This window comes from Diadema antillarum, unplaced genomic scaffold (assembly GCF_040938485.1).
Source record: "Diadema antillarum isolate AM-2024a unplaced genomic scaffold, OU_Dant_1.0 seq00002006_RagTag, whole genome shotgun sequence".
Lineage (NCBI taxonomy): Eukaryota > Metazoa > Echinodermata > Echinoidea > Diadematoida > Diadematidae > Diadema > Diadema antillarum.
In genome coordinates, this window is record NW_027272662.1 from 136,391 (window position 1) to 158,151 (window position 21,761).

The window sequence follows — 21,761 nt, forward strand, 5'->3', positions numbered from 1 at the left end:
TTAATATTTCAGTTGAAAAATATAGTGTCGATTAGAATGAGGTTAAAGGTAATCAGAGTGCTTCAAAATGAATTTAAATGAAGATATCATAAAATTGAAAAACCAAAGATGTCATCTTTAGGCTAACCATAATAATGTGTTAAATTGAATTCAGCAAAAAGGAATTAGACTGAAAGAGGCGCGAAATTGGCTGGGAAAACCAATATCCCCTCAAAAGAAAAATGCTAAGTGACGCTCTCGCTCTTAAAGTATACCTAAATAATCGTTACCGCATTTGCAATTATTTTTCTTTTTCGGTCACTATAAGCTGTATATCATGCTTGATAAGACATCAGGGTTAAAGAAATGTATAATTTTGACCATCGGAGGTGGGCATAATGCCAAAACACACTTTACAGGTATAAGACGTTTGACGCAATATTACGGCACTTTTATGGTGTTTTTCTCCGTAATAGCACATTGGAAGAGATAATAAACCGGAGAACTGTTTCTTTTGAAAGTTGTTATATAGCACTCATTACGCTGGAATCAGAGCATAATAACAAGACTCTGGCAATAATATGGGCTCACCGTAGCCTTGTGTGGCAGCCTGAAGCATTAAACTCGAGATAACACAGCAATTAATTAATGTTACACTTAAGGACCTATAAAGCAAACGCGAAAGACGACCGCTGAAGACAAAAGAGAAAAAAGTTATGAAAGCCTTGTTTTGAAAACAAACGACAGGAAATTCACAGAAATCCTTTGCCCGATCTTAATACATGAGCAACTCTTAGTCAAAATGAGCCGCATCTTGTTTCGTTGCCAAATGCATTCAGTAAAAGAAAACAAAGGGGATATTCGCAGGACTTTCAAACAATACATTGTCTCATGTTTTTAAATTGAACTAAGCCCGAAGTTGACATCAGTTATCTTGGAGATGATATCATAGATGTTTCGTAGTAACTATAAAAGAGAACGTCTGATCTATCAAAACAATGCATACAGACAGCTCTTTCGGAAATGAAATCATATGAAATATTTCAATGACTGTTTTTATTTGTACCAGCTACGAAGAGTTTGAATGATGAAATGGATTTGTATCAAATCTCGAAAATAGAATATTTAAAGGTAAATGCGCGCAAACATAATGTGCGAAATATTTTCAATATAATCTATACCTGGGTAATATGGCAGAAGTTTATGGATTAATATTCAGTCCGTTGGGGTGGATTTGGATGCCACGGTCTGGAAGTTTTTCCGACAGCAGGTCAGCAATTAAACAACTGTCTTGGTGAGCAGTGTTTAAACGTCTTTGTAATCAGCAGGTGATGTACAAACACACAAATGTGCTTATGTTCAAACGTACGATGAAGATGTCATTTCTCTTCGTGTGCTTCTACACAGTGTTATCTCGCTCTTTAATTTCTGAAACCTCCCGTCTATATTGTGGAAAATCACGAGAGTAACTGCATTTACATCCATTCAGAGTCCACAGTCCTGGTCAAGCTTGCTGCCTCCAAACGTGATATTATGCAGAAATTTACCACGTTTCGTCCATCGCCCCCACGCCATCATAATATACGGCTATAGGGCGCTTGATTGAACGCATCGATCCAATCCGCGCTGTACGTCATCGTTTGACAGTTTCTTTAGATTTCTTTTAAACTTGACATGCGGGGGATTCTAAAAGAGACGGTGGCGAAGTTATCATCAATTATTCAGCGAGTTAGGGTCGGTTGACGCTTATGCGTCGTCGGCATACAATCTAGGGCTGCTTTATCGGAGGGCCATTGTATTTTGACACTTCTGATATAAAGAGGAAGACCAGATCTTATCATTAACAAAGGGAATACTGAACAAGAGTCGTCTTGATGAGAGTTTATGCACGCGTATGCACGATTTAATAGCGACGATATACACCATTCCGTCAATATAATACATGCAGATGAATATTTCTAACGAAGAACTGAAAAATGCTGGCACAGCATCTGGAGATTTAGGAAGACGTATAGTATTCGTTTATATATTACATTCAGTGGTCTGAAAATTGGCGTGCCATGTCTATTCAATATCAATGACTGAGTTAAGGTCGCGATCGTACATACGTGGTCGTCATGCCATGTGAAGATGACTGTATTTTAACAGTGTGAAAGTTGATTTTGATTATCTATCATGTTTATTCAATATCAACTTCCCACAAAGATATGCAAGCGCTGATGTAACAGATCTACATTAGATATCTCACCATCCTTCTCTCTCGAATTCGACTATGTTGATTATTCTAACCTTTGCCGGAACCTGATTACGTAAACATCTATTGATACGGTGCGTTTTCATAGCCAAATTTCACGTTCTCCAAATAAAAACATTTATTGCGTGTCGCGATGAAACTTGCATGGCGCCGTACACTTTCTCACGCACTGGTCAAGAAAATGGTCAGTGTTTTGTGGCGCCCGCCGCGCTCATTTCGGTGATAGATTTTAATGAGCCATTCCTTTGTCACGGGCCACAATGAAAAATCACGCTTCACCAATTGCTCCCTAGGGAACCGGTCACTCGCGCTGGCTGGAAAAGCGCGTCGATCGAACGCTAATGTTACGGACAACAATGAGGGGGAAACATTCTGAATGGTAGCTTTAGTTCGTGCTATATTTCTATTGGTTTTTTAGAGAGGCATTCCGAGCCCTCTTGTTCCGATCGCTCGATAGTGTGAACCATGTTTGATGCGACGAAAAGTTGTATACAAAGAGGTTCTATATACCCCATATCCACTAGCGATATCCAGAGGCATTTTCGTAATCGCCAAATGAAATGTATACCCTGCATACACAGATGTATCAATAAGTCTTGGCGCTTTACTAGTCTAATTATTAACATTCATTTTACTTTAAATTCATCAGTTAATTTGGGGAATTGTTTGTATGAATTTCCAAGTGCATAGTATTGAAGCCATTGCGTAGATTTTGTTCCTTTTATAAAATATTGGTATAAACAGTCCGGAGAAAATTAAAATCTCTGAACGCTTACAGCAATAAGGAAAGCATATTTTAGATCACACAATGATGATGAGACGTATATTGACAACATAAGTATTCCTTTATGACGAAAATCTCCAACCATCCATTAGTACAATAAGGTTGATCACGTATGTAAGCCAAAGTACTAGTACATGATTAATACCAATCTCAACTGATATATGAAAAAATAGCGACCTCCATCTAAACATTATCAATTCGCAAAGCACTGCACCGGGCCACTATAAATACACTATGTCCTGTAATCCCTACCACGGAAGAGTGAAAGGTACTAGTAATTTCGTTTTTCCTTGGCCCTGTTATGTGAGTAGGTTGTGTGATGGAGAGCATGTACAATATCATTCAATCATTCCACTCGCTGCATGCTTGCACAGGTTGAAAAGTAAACATTGAGGTTACGCTTTGAATGCAGGCATCTGCAATTTTATCGATTGCAACCACATACGCACATACACACACACACACACACACACACACACACACACACACGCACACACACACTGCACATACACATGAATGCGCACATATGCACACATGTCGTATGCACATATACAAAACGTACTCTATACTAAAACTTCAGTGTTTGCAGACGTCAAATTTACTTACGAACATTTTACAACGTCATGAAAACTAGTTTTATTGTCATACGAGGGCTATGTCTCTGCGTAATAGAAAAAAAAAACCTTTAAGAAATTAAACAGAAAATTCTCTTATTTGTCCTCGATCCGCCAATGGAAATCGTTGGAAGCATCATATAATGTTTTTTAATTCGGTTCAGAAACTATACTGAATTGAGTCAGGATTAAATCTCATTTTCATATCATCAGAGTGACATTTTATTCAACGATTATCATAGCAATGGCGAACAGATGAATACACAGATACCGAAGCTTGTTGATTGCTTGTTAGTCCCATCCATTCATGCACTGTGTCTGTTAATTCATGAAGGCAACTGACTTTTTTTCCAAAGTAATTTCAACAACTTACAAAATCTTTGACATTTTTATAGTTTTTATAGTGTAAATTGGCAAACTTTTCTCCTCCCCTGTAGATCGAACCCCAGTCGAAATGCGCGCTGTGTAACGCCTTCACGGGCCACGACACGTACCCGTGCCGAATCTGCAACCAAGTGTTCCACGAAGACTGCTTGCGGAGGCGGGGCAAGGTGAACGACAGCGAGGGGTTGAAGGCGCTCCGTTCGGCAAACACCAACATCGGCTGGTCCTGCCCAGAATGCGTGAGTTATTTGTTTTATAGATATTAAGATGTGCTTGCTTCTTTGTTTGGGTTAGTTGTTTTTGTCTCGCCTGTGTAGCGAAAGCGAGATATAGGGGTCATTTTTCTGTCGTCGTTGTCGGCGTCGTCAAAAATATGGTGTACTATCTTGAACTCTCCACAGCTTTGAGCTATGACCACCAGACTTACACCACAGGTACATAACGTAAAATGTTGGACGATTTCGAGTATTAAATGTGGGTAAAGGTCAAAGGTCAAATGATCAGTGAACTTTACCTGATAAACACTGTATTCTCATATTATCAAGGTGTACTCTCAATAACTTTCCACTGTTTTGAGCTATGACAACCTAATTCATATCACCTCATTCATACCACAGGTACATGACCTAAAGATGTCGGAAATGTTCGTATTTTGGTAAAGTCCTACAAGGTCAAAGGTCAAATTGTTAGTCGTCTTACATTGAAAAAACACTATGCTTACACTGTCAGGGTGTACTCTCAATAACTTTCCACATCTTTGAGCAACGACCTATATAAGTGGCATGAAATAGGTACCATACTCGATGTAACTATGTATAACAGTGTGATTGTTCACAATCTAATGGCACGATTCCTATTATCGTTTTCATTATCTTTGTTAATATCAACTTATTATTATGATAATCATCATTATTATTAACATTAAATGCATTGTCATTGTCATTGTCATTATCATCATTGTTATCATAAATTTTCGTAATTATTTTCTTATTGCTCTCTTGCCTACCTCATCCTCATGTCCCTCAGGAAAACATTGGTCGGTTACTCAGCGATGATGAAATGTTTGAATTGATGGAAGTCTTCGAGAGATGCGACGTCGATTCCGGTAGGTTATCCAACAATGAGTTCGGATACAATGACTCCGTTGTGGTGTTCATATCATATTTGTCCACGCGTTTGATATATCATGTTATACTGACATATGTGTAATGCGTGATGTGTTGAAGGTTACCAGGTTGCGGTTGTTTGTTTATTTTCATTGCTTGTATCTTTTGAGAGTATATGAGAAGAGAGGAAAGATTCGCATGTTTGTTTGTGTGCGTATCGCATGGAGTGTGTATGCCAGGTATACACATGTGCTTGCAAAAGCGTCATTGCTGAATCATTAATTGTCACTTTCCTGAATCCATTACTGCTCAGATCGTGACAAGAATGTTTTTATGAACTTAACATTATCTATAGGTACCATAATTATCACAATCATATATTCTTCTGAAAGCGAGAACTGGCAATTCATACTCGTAAGTTCCTCGGAGTTTTAGATTCTTTCTCTGGCAGTAGCTCATAAAGGCGCACTTGGCAATGATGTTGGTTGCATCTCATAACTGTACTGAAAGTCCTGGATTGATATAATAAACTTGCACATCAATCTTTTTTTTCCGCCAGACGCGACGATATCAGTGGAGGAGTTCATCGAGTACCGTCAGTTGGTGGTCAAAGACCATGAGGACCGTAATCTCACCGAGGACGAGATCGAGGAGGAGAGGCGACAGTTCAAGGCCATGGACACGGACCACACGGGCTCGCTGTCGTGGTGGGAGTTCCTCAACCACGAGACCATTCGGCGATTGGTGACAAGATCCAAGGTTCATTTCTCACCTTGCTCTCACTTTTTTTTTTTAGTGGGGTTCGGTTTTCCAGCAAAATTATATACGCACCATCTCAGTTTATTTCATAAGGGGATAACAAAACAGTCTTGTTTTACCATAAATCCTGAGCTTGAAATGATATAGTCTACTAGAATCAAATGCCACGTCATGATCAAATTGACTTTGTAAAAAATAGATCAAAACCAAAGAAACAAAATTGTAGAACTACAATAATGATTTAACGAAGCAATCACATTTGCTATTGATATGATGTTATCCTTTCCTATACTTCTCCCGTTGTGTTGTAAGAAACAGAGTGGTTGAAAATAATGTAAAGTCATATTTTGTTTTTATTTTTGTTTTGTTCTGTTTTGTTTGTTTGCTTGTTTGTTCGTTTTGCTCAATAATGTGATTATACTATTTCTTTTCTTTTATCCTTCCTAGGTGAGTCTAGTGATGCTGTTGCAGCCGAAAGAGATCCAGCGTCTTCGCACCAACTTCGCCACCTTCGACACGGACGGCGATGGCTGCGTCACGGAGTACGAGGCGCGGCGGGCCTTCAAGAACTGGTTCTCCAAATTCATGGAGGATCCAGCACACATGTCTCCTAATACTCAGTAAGTACTTCCGAGGTCAGAGTTCGGTCAATGTATTCACTATGATCTTACAGAAACAAAATAAACGACAACAACAACAAACAAACGGAGACCAAACAAGACAAATATTCAACAAAAAAAAGACGATACGAGTAAACGGTCTTGTTGTCGAATACCTGATTTAGTTTTGTTCATGATATTTCAAGCTTTCTTCCCCTCTTTCCGGCTTCATCAATTTCTTTTATCCGTAATGAAAAAGCACATCGACATAAAAATACTCAGATTCTGACGTGGTGCTTTATCCCCCTGTTTAATTTAAAAAGTAATATTTCCCAAAGTTAAGTCCGATACACGTATCCTGATAATTGATCAGAGAGACTTTTGCATATGCAGCGCAGACAAGTCCACCTTCATATACATGTGGATTGAGTAAATACAGCAGTATTAGTGGAACACATCGGTGAAACTTTGGGGAAAATCGGACAATTCATTCAAAAGTTATGAATTTTTGAAGTATCCGCACAGTCACTGCTAGATGAGAAGACTACTGCAGTGTATGATGTCACATGCGTACAACGATATAAGGAAAATATAAAGAGAATTTCACAAAATTTTACTTTTTGAAAAAAGTTTACATTTCCTCGACTCGCCACTGACATATACTAAAGGTTATACAATGTATTATTGCCCCTTGCCTTCAGAAAGAGGAAAGTCAAGTGTTCTTTTTTTATGCGAGAAAAGTGAAAATATCTTGAATTTTCTTTATATATTTTTTTTTTTTTTTTTTTTTTTATAATTTTGTTTTTATTCAAAAAATCAATGAAAAATCACATTTACAAATGATTTTACAAGATTAGCATACAAATCACAAAAATAAAAGAAGAAATAATAACAATAATAATAATAATAAAGGGCAGAACAAAGATAAAATGCATGTATTATTCAAGAGCTGAGCTCCGAAACACAGGAAGAGAAGCTAAGGTATTCACATTATGTCTTATGTTTAACTTCCAGTTTGGTATTTTGGCCCTGCACTTCATTTGACCCCAATAAATTACAAAACATCCTTTGATGTGCGCAACCAGCTGGCATTCCTTTGATGTACTGAAGGCGATTGGAGTCTGAAGGTCGACTAGCGGAGCGATCTACATAATAGAGTTTACACCACCAGATCAACTTTTCTTAGCTAACGCAGCCACCTGAAACAAACTCTCTCCCCCTTCCCCTTCTCTCTCCCCTCCTCTCTCTCTCACCCCCATGCACATTTAACATACATGTATATTCAACCTCCATTGCATCCCGAAACAACACTCAAAATCACTGTTATAAAGGGAATCGCTCCGCCACCCGATCTCCCCCATCCAAATATCCCAAAATACGTACATGTACAATCGTATATAGATGTATTATTCCATTGGAAGGTTAAGAATTCAAAGGACATTTTAAAAGCAGATTGTTATTTGCTCGCAAAGGCCTTGTGAGTCAAGATGTCTTAATTAATCGGGGAGCTCGCCCTTGGAAGTATAAATGAATTAAAGGTACTATAGTATGTGAATATGCAGTATAACACTGAGCATTGTACTTATACTTTATAATTATGGTATTACAGGTACATAGCATAAACAAGATCTTAACAAGGAAAAAAATAAAGGAAGAGTGGCAGTATACACCACTTTTGTCGAGGGTTGCAGAAGTATATCAGCACAGGCAATAAATCATTTAGTACAAGTGTAGGGATGAATATAAATGAGCAAAAGGAGCAGGCATTGAACTACAATATAAAGTGTAATGCATACATGTACAACGCATCACTCAAAATAAACAACAAAGTAAAATATATCAAAACCCATCATCCAAAATAAATATGGCTCGCATATACAAATTTGATGAGATAGAAAGAAAGAAAAAGTGAGGGAAAATTATAAATCAAATCGCCATTTCTTAAAATGCACGGGCAATTTGTTTCTTTTTTTAGCAGAAAAATATTCAACTTCTTTCTGTTTCCTAACAACGCATTTAAATGCAGTAAAATTGGGGAGACTGTTATTAAACTTGCAAGTATAAATGTAGTATTTTACAAGCAAAAACAAATACGTAACAAATTTATCACTACAAATGCCAAATAATTTTTCAAAATTGGTTACATTGCAAACATTCTCACATTTCTGTGAGATTACATCCAAAACCCCTTGCCAGATTAAAATGACTTTATCACATTCACAAAATAAATGAATCATTGTTTCGTCCCCAGTATCACACAATGAACATTTTGGAGAATCTCTTCTATTAATTTTATAAAGAAATTGATTCAAAGCAATTGCCTTATGGAAGATTTTAAAATAAAATGATCTCAATTTTGTGTCAATGGTACAAAAATAATTAGAAATATGTATTTTCTCCCAGTCTAAGTTAACAGGCACGGGTATTTTATCACCCCAATACTGATATCTCTTATCTGGAACATGGGAGCCTATTAAAATATCATATGCATTCTTTGGAACTTTCTTTGTGCTTAAAAGCTTTTGAACTATAGTTTCATGAACTCCAAAAATATCTTTGTCAAAATTCCTAATTCATTTTTCAGGTATATTTTTTATCAAGAAATTAAATTTTCTTCTATCACTCAAAGGAATGCCAAAATCTAAAACTAATTCTTCGAATAATTTATGACCTGTTAAAGGAGGGTTGAATAAATCCGACATGGTAAGAATATTATTATCGAACCAGGATTCATAAAATAAACACGATTTAGATTTTGAACGGATAAGCCGGTTAAACCAAAGACACTGACATGCACTTAAATCTGAAAATTTATGGCCATAAAACTCTACAGTAGCTACTTCTCGATATATATACCATGCACGGAGAGATTCTGCAAGTTGTGTACTGCCAAGTGAATTAAGAATATTTTCTGGAGCAAAGGAATTCCACAAAAATGAAATTTCAGCATTAAATTTTTGCAAAAAGGATAATTCAATAGATTTCCAAGGGGCAACAAAATTTACATCAAGGAGGTGTTTTACCCAAACCAACTTTTGGGCATTGGCAAAAGATAAAGGATCGATCATTTTTAAACCACCTTCAGCATAATTATTACACACAATCTGTCTCTGGACTCTGTCCTTGCCTCCATTCCAGATGAATCTAAAAAAGATTGAATTTAACTTTTGGAAAAAGGAACGAGGGATTCTAATACAAAGCACAGAAAATAGAAATATCAATTGTGGTAATACCAAAGTTTTAACAACACACACTTTACCTATTAGAGAAAGATTCCTCATTCGCCAACAGTTTAATGTTTGCTCAATTCTGTTCAATTTACTATTAAAATTTAAATCAAACATACGGTGAACATTCAAAGAAAATCTAACACCCAAACAATTAAATTCTGACTTTTGCCAGGATACACCATGACTGGTGAATGGGAAATCCAAACATCCTTTTTTTGCGCCAATCCATATAGCCTCCGTTTTACTAAAATTAAGTTTACATCCAGAGTACTGGCCAAAATTGGATAGAGTTTCAAATAACTGAGAAAAAGAAATATTAGACCCATCAATAAAACAGACAGAGTCATCTGCAAAAAGAGAAATTTTGGCTTCTTCATCTACAAATGAGATACCTCTTATTAGGTCATTTTGTCGTACGGACAGTGCCATAATCTCAATTACGAAAAGAAAGAGATAAGGTGAAATTGGGCACCCTTGAAAAATTCCTCTCTTCATAAAAATACGACTGGATAAAAACCCATTATTTATTACATAACTTTGACGAGCTGAATACAAGGTTTTAATAGAATCAATAAATTTATGACCAAAATTGAATTTTTCAAGGATTTTAAATAAGAAATCATGAGAAACACTATCAAATGCCTTCTCAATATCAAGCAAAATAATTGAACCAGGAATGTCATAAGCTTCAGCATATTCAATAATATCTAAAATAAAACGGATGTTGTGCCCAATATTTCTCCCTTGCAAGAAACCAGATTGGTCCACATGAATGAGATAATCCAGACAACGTTTCAATCGGTTGGCTATGCATTTGGCTAGAATTTTATAATCAGTGGTCAAAAGAGTAATAGGTCTGTAATTTTTTACTAACAGGGGGTCTTTATCTTTTTTGGGAAGAAGGGTTATTATACCATTCCTTTGGGAGGCTGACATTAAACCATTTTGCAGAGAGAAATTAAAGGAATTTACAAGCATATCACCAATATCACTCCAAAAAACAATGTAAAACTCAATAGGCAATCCATCTAACCCCGGGGTTTTATTCTTTTTCATGGACTTGACCACATTAAATATTTCATTTTTGGTAAGGGGAGCCTCCAATAACTGTTTGTCATCCTCATGTAAGAGAGGTATGGAAATATTATTCAAATATGTTTCACATGCTTCATTATCAAAATCAGTATTAGGAACTGAATATAACTTACTGTAAAATTCATAAATATTATTCAGAATATCTTTGGAATCTGTAATCACATTATTATCATTATCTTTCAATTTATTTATATTTTTCTTTTGCCAAGATCTATTTTCCAAGTTACAAAAATATTTGTTACTTTTTTCACCTTCTTCTAACCATCTCACCCTTGATCTTATTATTAGTCCTTTTGTTTCAAAATCAAAAATTTTATCCAATTTATCTTCCAATTCTTCAAGTTGTGAGTACAAAGGGTCGTCAGGTAAAACAGAGTTGTTTGACAGTTTTGATTTAATCTTGTCAATGCTTTCTAATAATTCATTTTTCTCTTTATTTCTATCCCTTTTTTTTCGTGCAGAATATTCAATAGCAACCCCAGTGATGAAACATTTTAAAGAATCCCACAATATATTAGAATCACATTGGGAGTCTTTATGAATGATCTTAAAATCCTTAATTTTTTCCTTTATTAAATTAATAAAATCTGTATCATGATATAAATAATACGTATTCAGTTTCCAATATCCTCTGCCTCTGGGAGGCTGATTATCATTGAAACAAACAGAAACAGTTGAATGATCAGAATTAATTCCAGGCAAAATTTTAGTTTCTTTACAGTTATTTACAAAGTTATCTGAGACTAAAATAAAATCCAACCTAGATAATACTTGAGGTGTTTTTTGGTGTCTTGTATATTTTTTCAAATTAGGATTAAAAAGTCTCCAGATATCACACAAACCAAATTCGTCCATCAATGCAGAAAGCATTTCACTTGCTTTTATATTAGAATGTTTATTCCTAGAACCTTGGTAATCAAGAGGGCCAAGAACAGTATTAAAATCACCAGCTACTAACAGGGAAAAAACATCAAATTTATTAATTTCAGCAAACAAATGAAGTAAAAACTCAGAATCGTCATTGTTAGGAGCATATACATTTACAAGAGTTAGGGGGAATTCATTGAGAGTGGAGTTCAAAATTAAAAATCTACCATTGGGATCTCTAAAAATGGATTTCACCTTAAGATTTATTGAATTCCTAATAAGGATTGCTACCCCACGGCTATTGGAGGTAAATGAAGCAAAAAAGGCATGTTCACCCCATTGAGAGTGCCACAATTTTTCATCCTCTCTACTGCAATGCGTTTCTTGGAGAAACAAAATATCACAATTAAGAGAGCGAAAGTAATGAAAAATCTTTCTCCTTTTCACATAATCCTGCAACCCTCGACAATTGAACGAATGTAGTTTTATATACATTAAAAAACATCTATTAATAATACCATTAAAACATATATGGCAAAACAAAAGGGCCGAGCCCATGAAGGAAAGAGTACAATACTCAAAGCCAAACAAAATATATATAATATATAATACATTCCTAGGTTGCCTTGAAAATAGATTATGCAATGTCTGCCAAACAAAAAGAAAAAATTAAGTAAAAAACAATAAAAGAAAAAAGAACTAAAACCGAGCATTGGTGTAATCATGAAAGAACAAACTGAGCAAAATGTGGTGCAAGATGAAAAATGCAGGCCTCAAATCAAACCACGGACCTGCACAATGCACACTTCTCTGGCTTGGTGTTTGTGGGCAACATCTTTTTCATGCCCTTTATCCAGTTACTATAGTCAGACATTAAAACAAGCATATTTAAAAACAAACATACTTATGAAAACAAACAAACTTAAAAGCAAACATGGAATAGTCATAACATTTTATGACACGATCCAAAATATTGTACAAAGCTGTGACAATATGATCCTCTTGTTTGATCCCGTTCATATTTGGATGACAGATTTCTTTACATTTATATCCAATGATCTGTTAAAAATCACTATCACGGACACAAAATAAAACCATGATGTACTCTTGATTCTTCACCGCTATTTGAAATCCAACGAGGATTCTTGTTGGTATCTTATTTTGATTGCTTCTGATCTGCAACAGCTGGTGGGTCTGATGGTGTTATGATCCGTCCACTAGAGTCCTTGGCTTTCAGTATAGCGGGAAAAATGAAAAAGGGTTTCAGACCCTTTTCCCTGAGCGCTTTGAAGGATGACATCTGAGCTTTTCTTCGCTCCAAAACACGCTTTGACAGATCATCACTGATGAAGATCTTCCTCTCCCTTTCTTCTTTGCTCGACACGAAGCGGATCAACTCCCTTTTCACTCTTTCTTTATCCCTGTAGTGGTTGAATCCAACATGCACTGGCCTGGGTCTCTGATGTGCATCATGCCTGTTGCTACGATAGGTGGGCGTTCGGTGTACTCTTGAAGTGCATCTATCAATGTCGACATCAACTTTGGCGATCTGAAGAAACTGCTTCACTACTTGCGTGGTGTTATTCTCCTCCTTATCCCCTTCGGGTAGGTTGTAAATCACAATGTTATTTCTCCTAGATCTATTTTCTAGATCGTCAATTCGGTCCTCAGCCTTGGCTAAAGCCACCGACAGACTATCAACTTTGGCACTTACTTCGTCTATGTTGTGTTGCAGCACGCCATGAGTATCCGCGCACTGAGCAGTAAGTTGCTCAAAACGGGCGATTTGCCTAGCCTCGTACGCCTTAAACCACCGGGGAGCGTCATTGTCGATTTCCGTACCTTCGGCCACGCCGACCATATTTCCACTGTCAGTTTTCAACTTTTTCTTCACTGGGCTGTTGGAGACTGAACCAGAGTCCATGTTTGAACCAAGAGGATCCTAAATGATAGTCTGACTATATGATTATATGTTAATTACTTGAAATGGCGTAAATCAGGGCATGATATGAAATTTCCTCAGAGCACTGTCACAGCACGTGTCGCTCTACCCGCCGCCATATTGCTCCTCTCTTCTTTATATTTTCTTAATGTCATTATACACATGTGACATCAAGAGCTGTAGTAGTCTTACCTCATCCAGCATTGACTAAGCAGAAACTTCAAAAATTGATAACTTTTAAACGGATTGTCTGATTTTCCTCAAACTCTTGCTGATGTGCTCTATTAATATCGCTGCATTCACTCAATCCACATGCCTATGAAGGTGAATCGTCCTTTAAGTTGTGTTTTACGTGTGATTCACAATTTGCAGTGTCCTTGAGCCAATCTCTATACCATATTATTTGTTGATATGGGTTGTTACCGACAGTTGCTGGAATATCACAGAATAAACAGAGATGGCATCGAACAAAATTAGACATTCTGTCAAAATTTCTACATATGTCATGACAGTGCTCTACTTTCTAATAGTTTCAAGGCAAACGCGGAACAACGCTTAGCGTATCTAGGTACAGATAGTACCATGCTATTTGTACGAGTGTTACGTGATGATAAACCAGGTATTCTATTTAACAGCAAGCTGTGAAACTTAGAAGGATTCTATGACGTGTGCCTATGGTTACCGCTAGTATCAGACTATCTGGTTATCTTTTTTCTCTCCCCCTTTTTATTTCCTTTACTTGAGTCCAACGGCAGCGTAGATCAAAGCCACCAAAGTGCAGCCGATGCATATATCATTTCTGCCCCGCGTGAATGATCTTATATCTACTCTAATCCTAAACCTATTATGTTAATCTATGTCTGAATGAGTGTCGATGCGCTCCCAGATGAGGCTGCGTGACTTTCAATGCCACGCTTTACGCAAATTGGCGGGGAAGAACCGTTTGGGAGTGATTGGCCGTAATTGTACAGCGATGTTAGGTGTTCGGCTTTGTCCATAAAAGAGGTCCGGCAGGCATTTTGGGTGCTGTCCAAATTAAGCGAGTTAAAGGGAAGACTCCTTGCTTCGTTTGATTCCCTTCCTGTGGTGATTAAAGGTCATTTTACTGTCCCCGTACATTCTTACACATTATCTATACGAATTGCAGCGCGTTTGCATGATTTGTTCATGGATGATTATTTCGGCCCATGAAAAGTTGATGTGTGCAGATAACATTCGCGACTTGGTTAACTGATTTGATCATTGCGAAGAACGATCAAGATCTTAGATCAAGATCAAGATTCAATTGGGTTTAATCAGTCCCTGTCCATTTCAAGACGTGTTTATATTAATTTGGAAATATCGAGTAAGAATCAAACCTGCACTGATAGCGTCACATTTTGTTCATGTCGTGTTGGTATGTCAAGTGTGAGCCATTTATTCAGCAACGAGACTTAGGTGTTACCTTAACCAATGTTAACGAATTTAATATCTAGGCCTATAGGCTACTAACATAATAGTTCCATGGCTACTGTGATGTAAATAATAATCTTTCCATGGACTTAAAAGGGTTAAGGTAACTTGAGAGCAGAAAAGGAAACTATTGGGCGACAGCATAAATGTGACATTCCATCTCTCTTATTCAACTACAAATCTGATACATCTCATTCACTGAAGTTGCCCCTAGCCCCCTCATATCATCCACCCCCCTCTTTTTCTTCCTCCAGTTCCTCCCCCCCCCCATCTTCTTTCTCTCTCCCAAACCAGGTGCTCTGCCCCTCATCTGCTCCCCTGTGCTCTCGACCCTCAATCTATCATTCTGTTTTATGTTTGTTCATGTTTCCTATTCACTCTTTTTCATCTTGCTTGCTTCATTAGTTTTGAACATGCAGACGTACGTGTGTTTGTGTGTGTGTGTGTGTGTGTGTGTGTGTGTGTGTGTGTGTATGCGCGTGTGTGTTTGTTTCGTGTGGGGATATTGATTCAACGACGATTCGATTAAACTGGTACTACACAAGTAACAGGTGGATTGCCATAGCAACAGATGCCTAATTATCATCAGACACTCTAGCGTCCAGTCATACTTCACGCCTCACTTAAAGACAACAAATTAATGCCCTCCCGACATTTTGCACCAAAAGATACACACACAGTATTGTAAACACAGACACGGACAAGCAGACACAAACATACACACAAAAACACACTCTCAACCACACAGACATATACGTACTTTCTTACTCCGTGATTGTACGCATTGCGCCTTCATCTTCCAATTCGCGAGTTTTTAACCTATCCAAAATGTTTGCACGTTTCATCTTCTTAACTTGGCTGATATTACACTCGCCTGTTACATGATGTGATTGAAGTTCTCTTGTCTAGATCTATTGACAGCGTGTTGCATTTGCAGCAAGGTCGCTTAAGCCTCAGTCAAGCTTTAGCCGGAGGGACCTTGGTTAATTGCAGAACAGCCATGCGTAAGATATGAATATATTATGAAGCGGTATATCAATATTTGTCTCTTTCTCAGGGCTTCTCAGGGGTTCTCGGGGGTTTACTTCCTTGCCTTAAGAGAATGGCTTTATTTCTGTGCTTTTTGCATGTACAGTGTAATACCTTTGTTACGCCAAAATATTGACATAAAATTAATCAACAGCGAGAAGAGATATATACACAAGTGTAAATGACAATCAATAATTAACTAAAATATATATACAATGCATAATAAACTCGGATTTGTGCTCGCATAACGATTGAACATAAACATTTGCTTATACATAAAATCAATATGATGCAAATGACCGCCATGTTTAGCATAACCTGAAAAAATGGCCGTCCTTCTATGATATAGTGATGTACAAGACGGCTGTATGATCATAAATGCTACCTGAGGTTGGAAAGTGTATAGTTTAGTGTATGGAGTGCTTGTTTTGAGCAGTGGCATGAATATTGAAATACTCGTGTTCGTACATCGTACTGCATGCCTGTATAGAGAAACTTACTAAGAATATTATTATGTGTATAGTACTGGTACTGCCCCGTGACCCGCTAATCGTAGTCGGAGCATCGTAGGCACGCGTTGATCGTAATTAATGCATTCTTACAGAGAAATTTCAGTCGCTTTTCATGTTTATAGCGCATGAGCCACCATGTGTGTCAATTTGAAGCCGTCGTTGGCAAAGAAACCTCGTTGCTCATGTTTTCCAGAAAAAAAGTATAATCCTAGGTCTTATGTTTTTGCACCCTTGCCAAAATTTGCATTCTAATTTAGACAATGACAGTGACCAGTGGCGGATCTACAGGGGGGGTTTAGGGGGTTTAAACCCCCCTCTTGGGCTGCCAAGTAAAAAAAAAAAAGAACATACAAACAAACAACAACTAATTAGTCAATTATTTGAAGACCAAAATCAATAATGAAGGCACTTTTCTTGCGTAAAAGCTGTCAATTTTAAAATTGAATATGCAAAATTGTCGCCCCTCACGGGGCGAAAATTATAATACACTATCAATATACATTATCATATCTTTATACACTAATATTTACTTTATGAATAAATTTAGTGTATAAATGGTAGCCTCGCGTCCTCGAGTGTGCCCCGTGGAACATACCTTTAGTAAAGCCTACTTTTTTTCTTTTCTTCTATGCTTTCTTGTAATACAAGAATAATTTTTATTGCTCAAACAATGCGATTACGTTTTAGCTTTTGATGAATACATTTCAGACGAATGGCAAAGTGAGAGTGGCTCGCTCGCTCTGTCCATACTTATAATAGAATGAATAGTTTGCATAATTTATGATCATAGTCCTTCGCGGGGATTTTTTTTACTGTGTTTAGTTCCCTAGGAATTTGATTTAAATGCTCTAGAAACGCGACTTTTATACTCTGTTTTTACAAAAAGTCCCTATGCGTGGGACATGGGAAGAGGTATATCCCCCTCCCACACCCTTCCCCGCTCTGTCGCTTCGCTCTCGCCGCGGATCTCACACCGTCTCATGAAATAATGTTATACCCCCGTATAATCATAGTCATTTGCAAATGATTCTATCCACTTTTTAATTTCCTAGAAATTTGCTTTTAAATGCTCTATAAACGCGACTTTTGTACTCCCCCTCCCCCCGCTCGGTCGCTTCGCTCCCTCGCCGAGGATCTCAAACCATCACGTCAATGTGCCCATCCCCGTCGAAATTTTGCCCCCCCCCCCCAAACCAGACATGTTCCACCGCGCTTGGGGCGCGGGTGGGGCTGCACCAACCCCCCCCCCCCTCCCCTCCCCCCCCAAAAAAAAATATATATATACATTGTATATATGTTTGGCAAAAAGAGAGAGAGAGAGAGAGAAAATAGAGCATGCAAAGTAATTAATATGCTTACAATTGCAAGCTGGCAATCCTAAAAATTGAAAATCTCCCTACTGTGGGAGGGGGGATACCCCCCTCCCACACCCCCCCCCCCCCACTCGCTTTGCTCTCACTCACTTTGCAATACCCAGCTCAACCCTTAAACCCCCTCCTTGGAAAAAAGCTAGATCCGCCCCTGGTGACAGATAATGTAATTGGGTTTTGGCGTGCATGGTGAAAGACATGTATTGATTGTACACGTGAGGCAATTTATTCCTTACGCCATGATTGTCCCATTACACAGAAGACAGCAACCCGTGGGTAGATGGTAAAGAAATGTTCTGTTTTCAATATTGAAATATTGTACTTTGTCGCACTGATTTCGCTGCCTTTTTTGGCGAAAACAATTTGAAATCGGACGAGGTGCATGATACAGATTTTTTTTTTTTCAATTAACAGATTCTCCCACAGATAGACATTCATGTTCCTGTATCAAAATGTCATCGTTTTCAACATGTGTTGTCTCGCATGTGGCTATACGAAGGGGTTAATTGCAATGGTTGACGGGGAATTACTTGGATTTGGTCATGGAGTATTTTGCTTTGTACTTGTACCATTTATTATGTCATTCAGACGAAAACATAGACGCCCGCGTCTATGAATTCAGCAAACGTGCATGGCGCGCACATCGCAGAGTCAAGAGATCACGCGATCCTCTTAATTTTAAAAGTCAAGAATGACGATTTACTCACACGTCTCGACCGAGATGTTCTCCTCCTGTCACGAATATTCATCCGCGACCACGTGACATACGTGACATGCAGGCGATTAGAAGTCATTAGAATCTTGTCATGTCGTAAACGGTGCTCACATGGAGTTTAATCTCCAAGTATCATGCGAACGTCAACGTGTTTCATTGAAATTAAGAAAAAAAAAAAGGTTGCGCACAAGCCGTCAGTCATTTCACTGTGGTAGGAATGCAGTATTTTCATAATATTGTTCCTATGTCCCATTCCCCTTTCCCAGGTTACAGACAAACAGACGTGTAATTGAGCTGCGAATGCAAGAGAAAATTCAGAAAAAGAAGAACAATACGTTACATAAAACCGATTATAAGAATGAGTTTGTAGTGATATCGGCTTGTCTTCGGGTCTACACCGCAACATAATACCACCTGAGACTGGAAAAAATTATGATGCCCGACTGTATATCGACATCGAGGTTTGAATTTTCTTCAGTTTGTCTCCCTGTAACTCCATCGCAACTGCTGAGCTGTAATCTAACCAAGGAGGTACTAGGCGAGCTCGCCTAGTACCTCCTTGATCTAACAAACATGTTGCGATCTTAAAATTTTCACTTGTTAGAGGGAGACAAACTGAAGAAAATTCAAACCTCAGCCTTCACCCCTCTACTTAATATTCTCTTGCGTTAAAATCGACATTGTTGGGTCCACTGAAAATACATCGAGTTCAATATAGTGATCATCCTGTCATACGGTCGTATGGAAGAGATGTACAGTGGAGTGTTATATGAATCGTCATTTCGCGTTTCTGGAGCACAGAAAATATAAGATATCTGAATAAATAATTAAAGTCTGGACAAAATTTGTTTCAAAATTGTGAAAATATCTTTTTTTTAATGTACCGTGAGTGATTTCTTCGTCATGCATGGTAGCGTTTCACATATTCAAGAAAAGGAAAAGTCGTCCACCAAAACTGTTACCAGGATCAAAATGGCTGGTATTTCTATTCAAGGGAGGTTGGGAGAGATGTCGCTTCTACCGCGATCCCTGGTGACTCGAAGTCAACTTGTTCTTCCCATCACTTAACCTCGCTCATCATAATTACCATGAGTCATATTGAATATTGTTCATTCCCCTCTACCTGTATGCAGGCGTCGCATCGGCAGTCAAGCGTCTCTGAAAATGTCGACCGAGTTCGCCTCGCACGTGAACACAAACGCCGGGATGTTGATGGATGCCGATAAGGATAGATCTGGGTAAGTCGCACATACGGTGCACCTTGTTGAATCATGATTAACTCTGAAGAAACATGCACGCAATAAGCGAGTTCAAAATTAGCTCATGTGCACATTGGTACAAATTACCTCTTTTTTTTTTTTTCTCAGTTGGTTAATCGCTTCAATCGCTTTCAAAGTGGCATAATCATAATGATTAAGCTTGCCCGACGTAACAATTTATAGAATTCACGTTCGAACAAAGAATGAACTGGCGTATATTCTAGGTGACCAGAATGGTCCGTCAATAATGACTCTATCAATAATCATTTGATCCGTTCTCGACGGTATTAGCGAGTTTTAGATCTGCGACGCGAAGCTAGGACGACGGACTCCATGGAAACAGCTGTCTTGCGCATGCGCAGAACGCCATTTTTTGCCTAACAGCGTCGTCTTAGCGTTCGCGTCCCCGATCTAAAGCTTGCTAATGATCGCAGGAAGTGACACTTAATTCTCTCCCTCCACCCGATAATAATTCATTCATTTCCTAAGCCTACTCGTATGGTCTGAAGGTCACGGCCCACCTGTTAAGCCATTGTGTATATTCCATGTCTGCCCTTGCAAACGCCCGATAAAATGATAAGATACATTTAATGTTTTTCCCCCTCTCCATCCTACCGTAATTACTGGCGTGATTTCAAACTCTGCATGCACCAAGCTGGGCTAAACACGACAAACTCAAAACCAAACACAGCAAAAACATAGTCATCATCAGTGCAAATGAGGCCTGAAGTGATCTAATTACACGATTTCCCCCATTTGATGTTTATCTCTAAATCGGCAACTGCGCATGGTCGTCATGGCAACGACTGTGGCGGCCGACCGTTTGTGATGTCTGACGCTATTTTTCTTCTATCGATTGGCTTCAGGTGTGTTTCTTGGAAGAGTACCTGATGGAGCAAGCCCTTTACACGTTGGCTGTCAGACCCAACATCGGCCCCGTCAAGATCAACAAGAGACCAAGCTTCTGCACCTTCTAAGGAAACTGGCGTCGCAGCAGACACGTACGATGTAGTGCAGGAAGTTGATAGTCGTCACCATCATCACCACCGCTGCTACTGCCTACTCCACCACCACCATCATCATCATCATCATCACCATCATCATCACCATCATCATTATCATCATCATCATCCCATCACCATCATCATCATCATCATCACTATCATCATCACCATCATCATTATCATCATCATCATCCCCATCACCACCATCATCATCATCATCATCGCCATCATCATCATTTTCATCATCGTTAGTAGCAGCAACGTGGTATCTTCGTTATGGCTACGGGGCAGTAAATATGAGATAACCTATCAGGTGCTTTACATCTTTGGACGTGATATCATTATCATTATTATTTTTTTTTTACCCCCGCTATGTCCTTCGTGACCCAGATGAGAATCATGGACGCATGTCATTTCTAGGGGTGTTAAAGTAGCATGACCCTTCGGAAGAGCAGTGGAAACACTGCTTGGTGACCAAGATCGTGTTGTCAATATCGTCAATTTGTCATCATAATCTATCATCATCATTGTCATCATCATAATTATGAGATCTTCACTGGCTAAAAAAAGTCTGCCATCGTCATCAGCAACACCAATAGCATCGTCATCACCACCGTGCTGCCATGCACCACTGCTAATTCCTTCTCGTGGTCATGGAAACCATCTTCTTCTTAAATACAAAATCCAGATCGTCATCCTCACGAACTCGACTGCTTGTCACGAGCACGATACCTAGAATTTGTAGAGACGGTGGACAATGTCGTTGCTGTGATCAGTATTGCCATGTGACCAGGACATTGCCATCTA

At 38.3% G+C, this 21,761-nt stretch overlaps 1 protein-coding gene across 1 annotated transcript in view; it reads left to right on the plus strand.

Moving 5' to 3' along the window:
- The window catches only part of LOC139713579 (uncharacterized), a 34,957-nt gene extending 15,024 nt beyond the window's left edge, over nt 1-19,933 (plus strand). The window contains exons 2-6 of the mRNA XM_071625294.1: nt 4,069-4,254; nt 5,042-5,120; nt 5,681-5,880; nt 6,328-6,500; nt 19,825-19,933. Coding sequence (XP_071481395.1) covers nt 4,069-4,254; nt 5,042-5,120; nt 5,681-5,880; nt 6,328-6,500; nt 19,825-19,933 — 747 coding nt within the window. The remainder of the gene's footprint in view (nt 1-4,068; nt 4,255-5,041; nt 5,121-5,680; nt 5,881-6,327; nt 6,501-19,824) is intronic.
- Nucleotides 19,934-21,761: the final 1,828 nt, after the last annotated feature.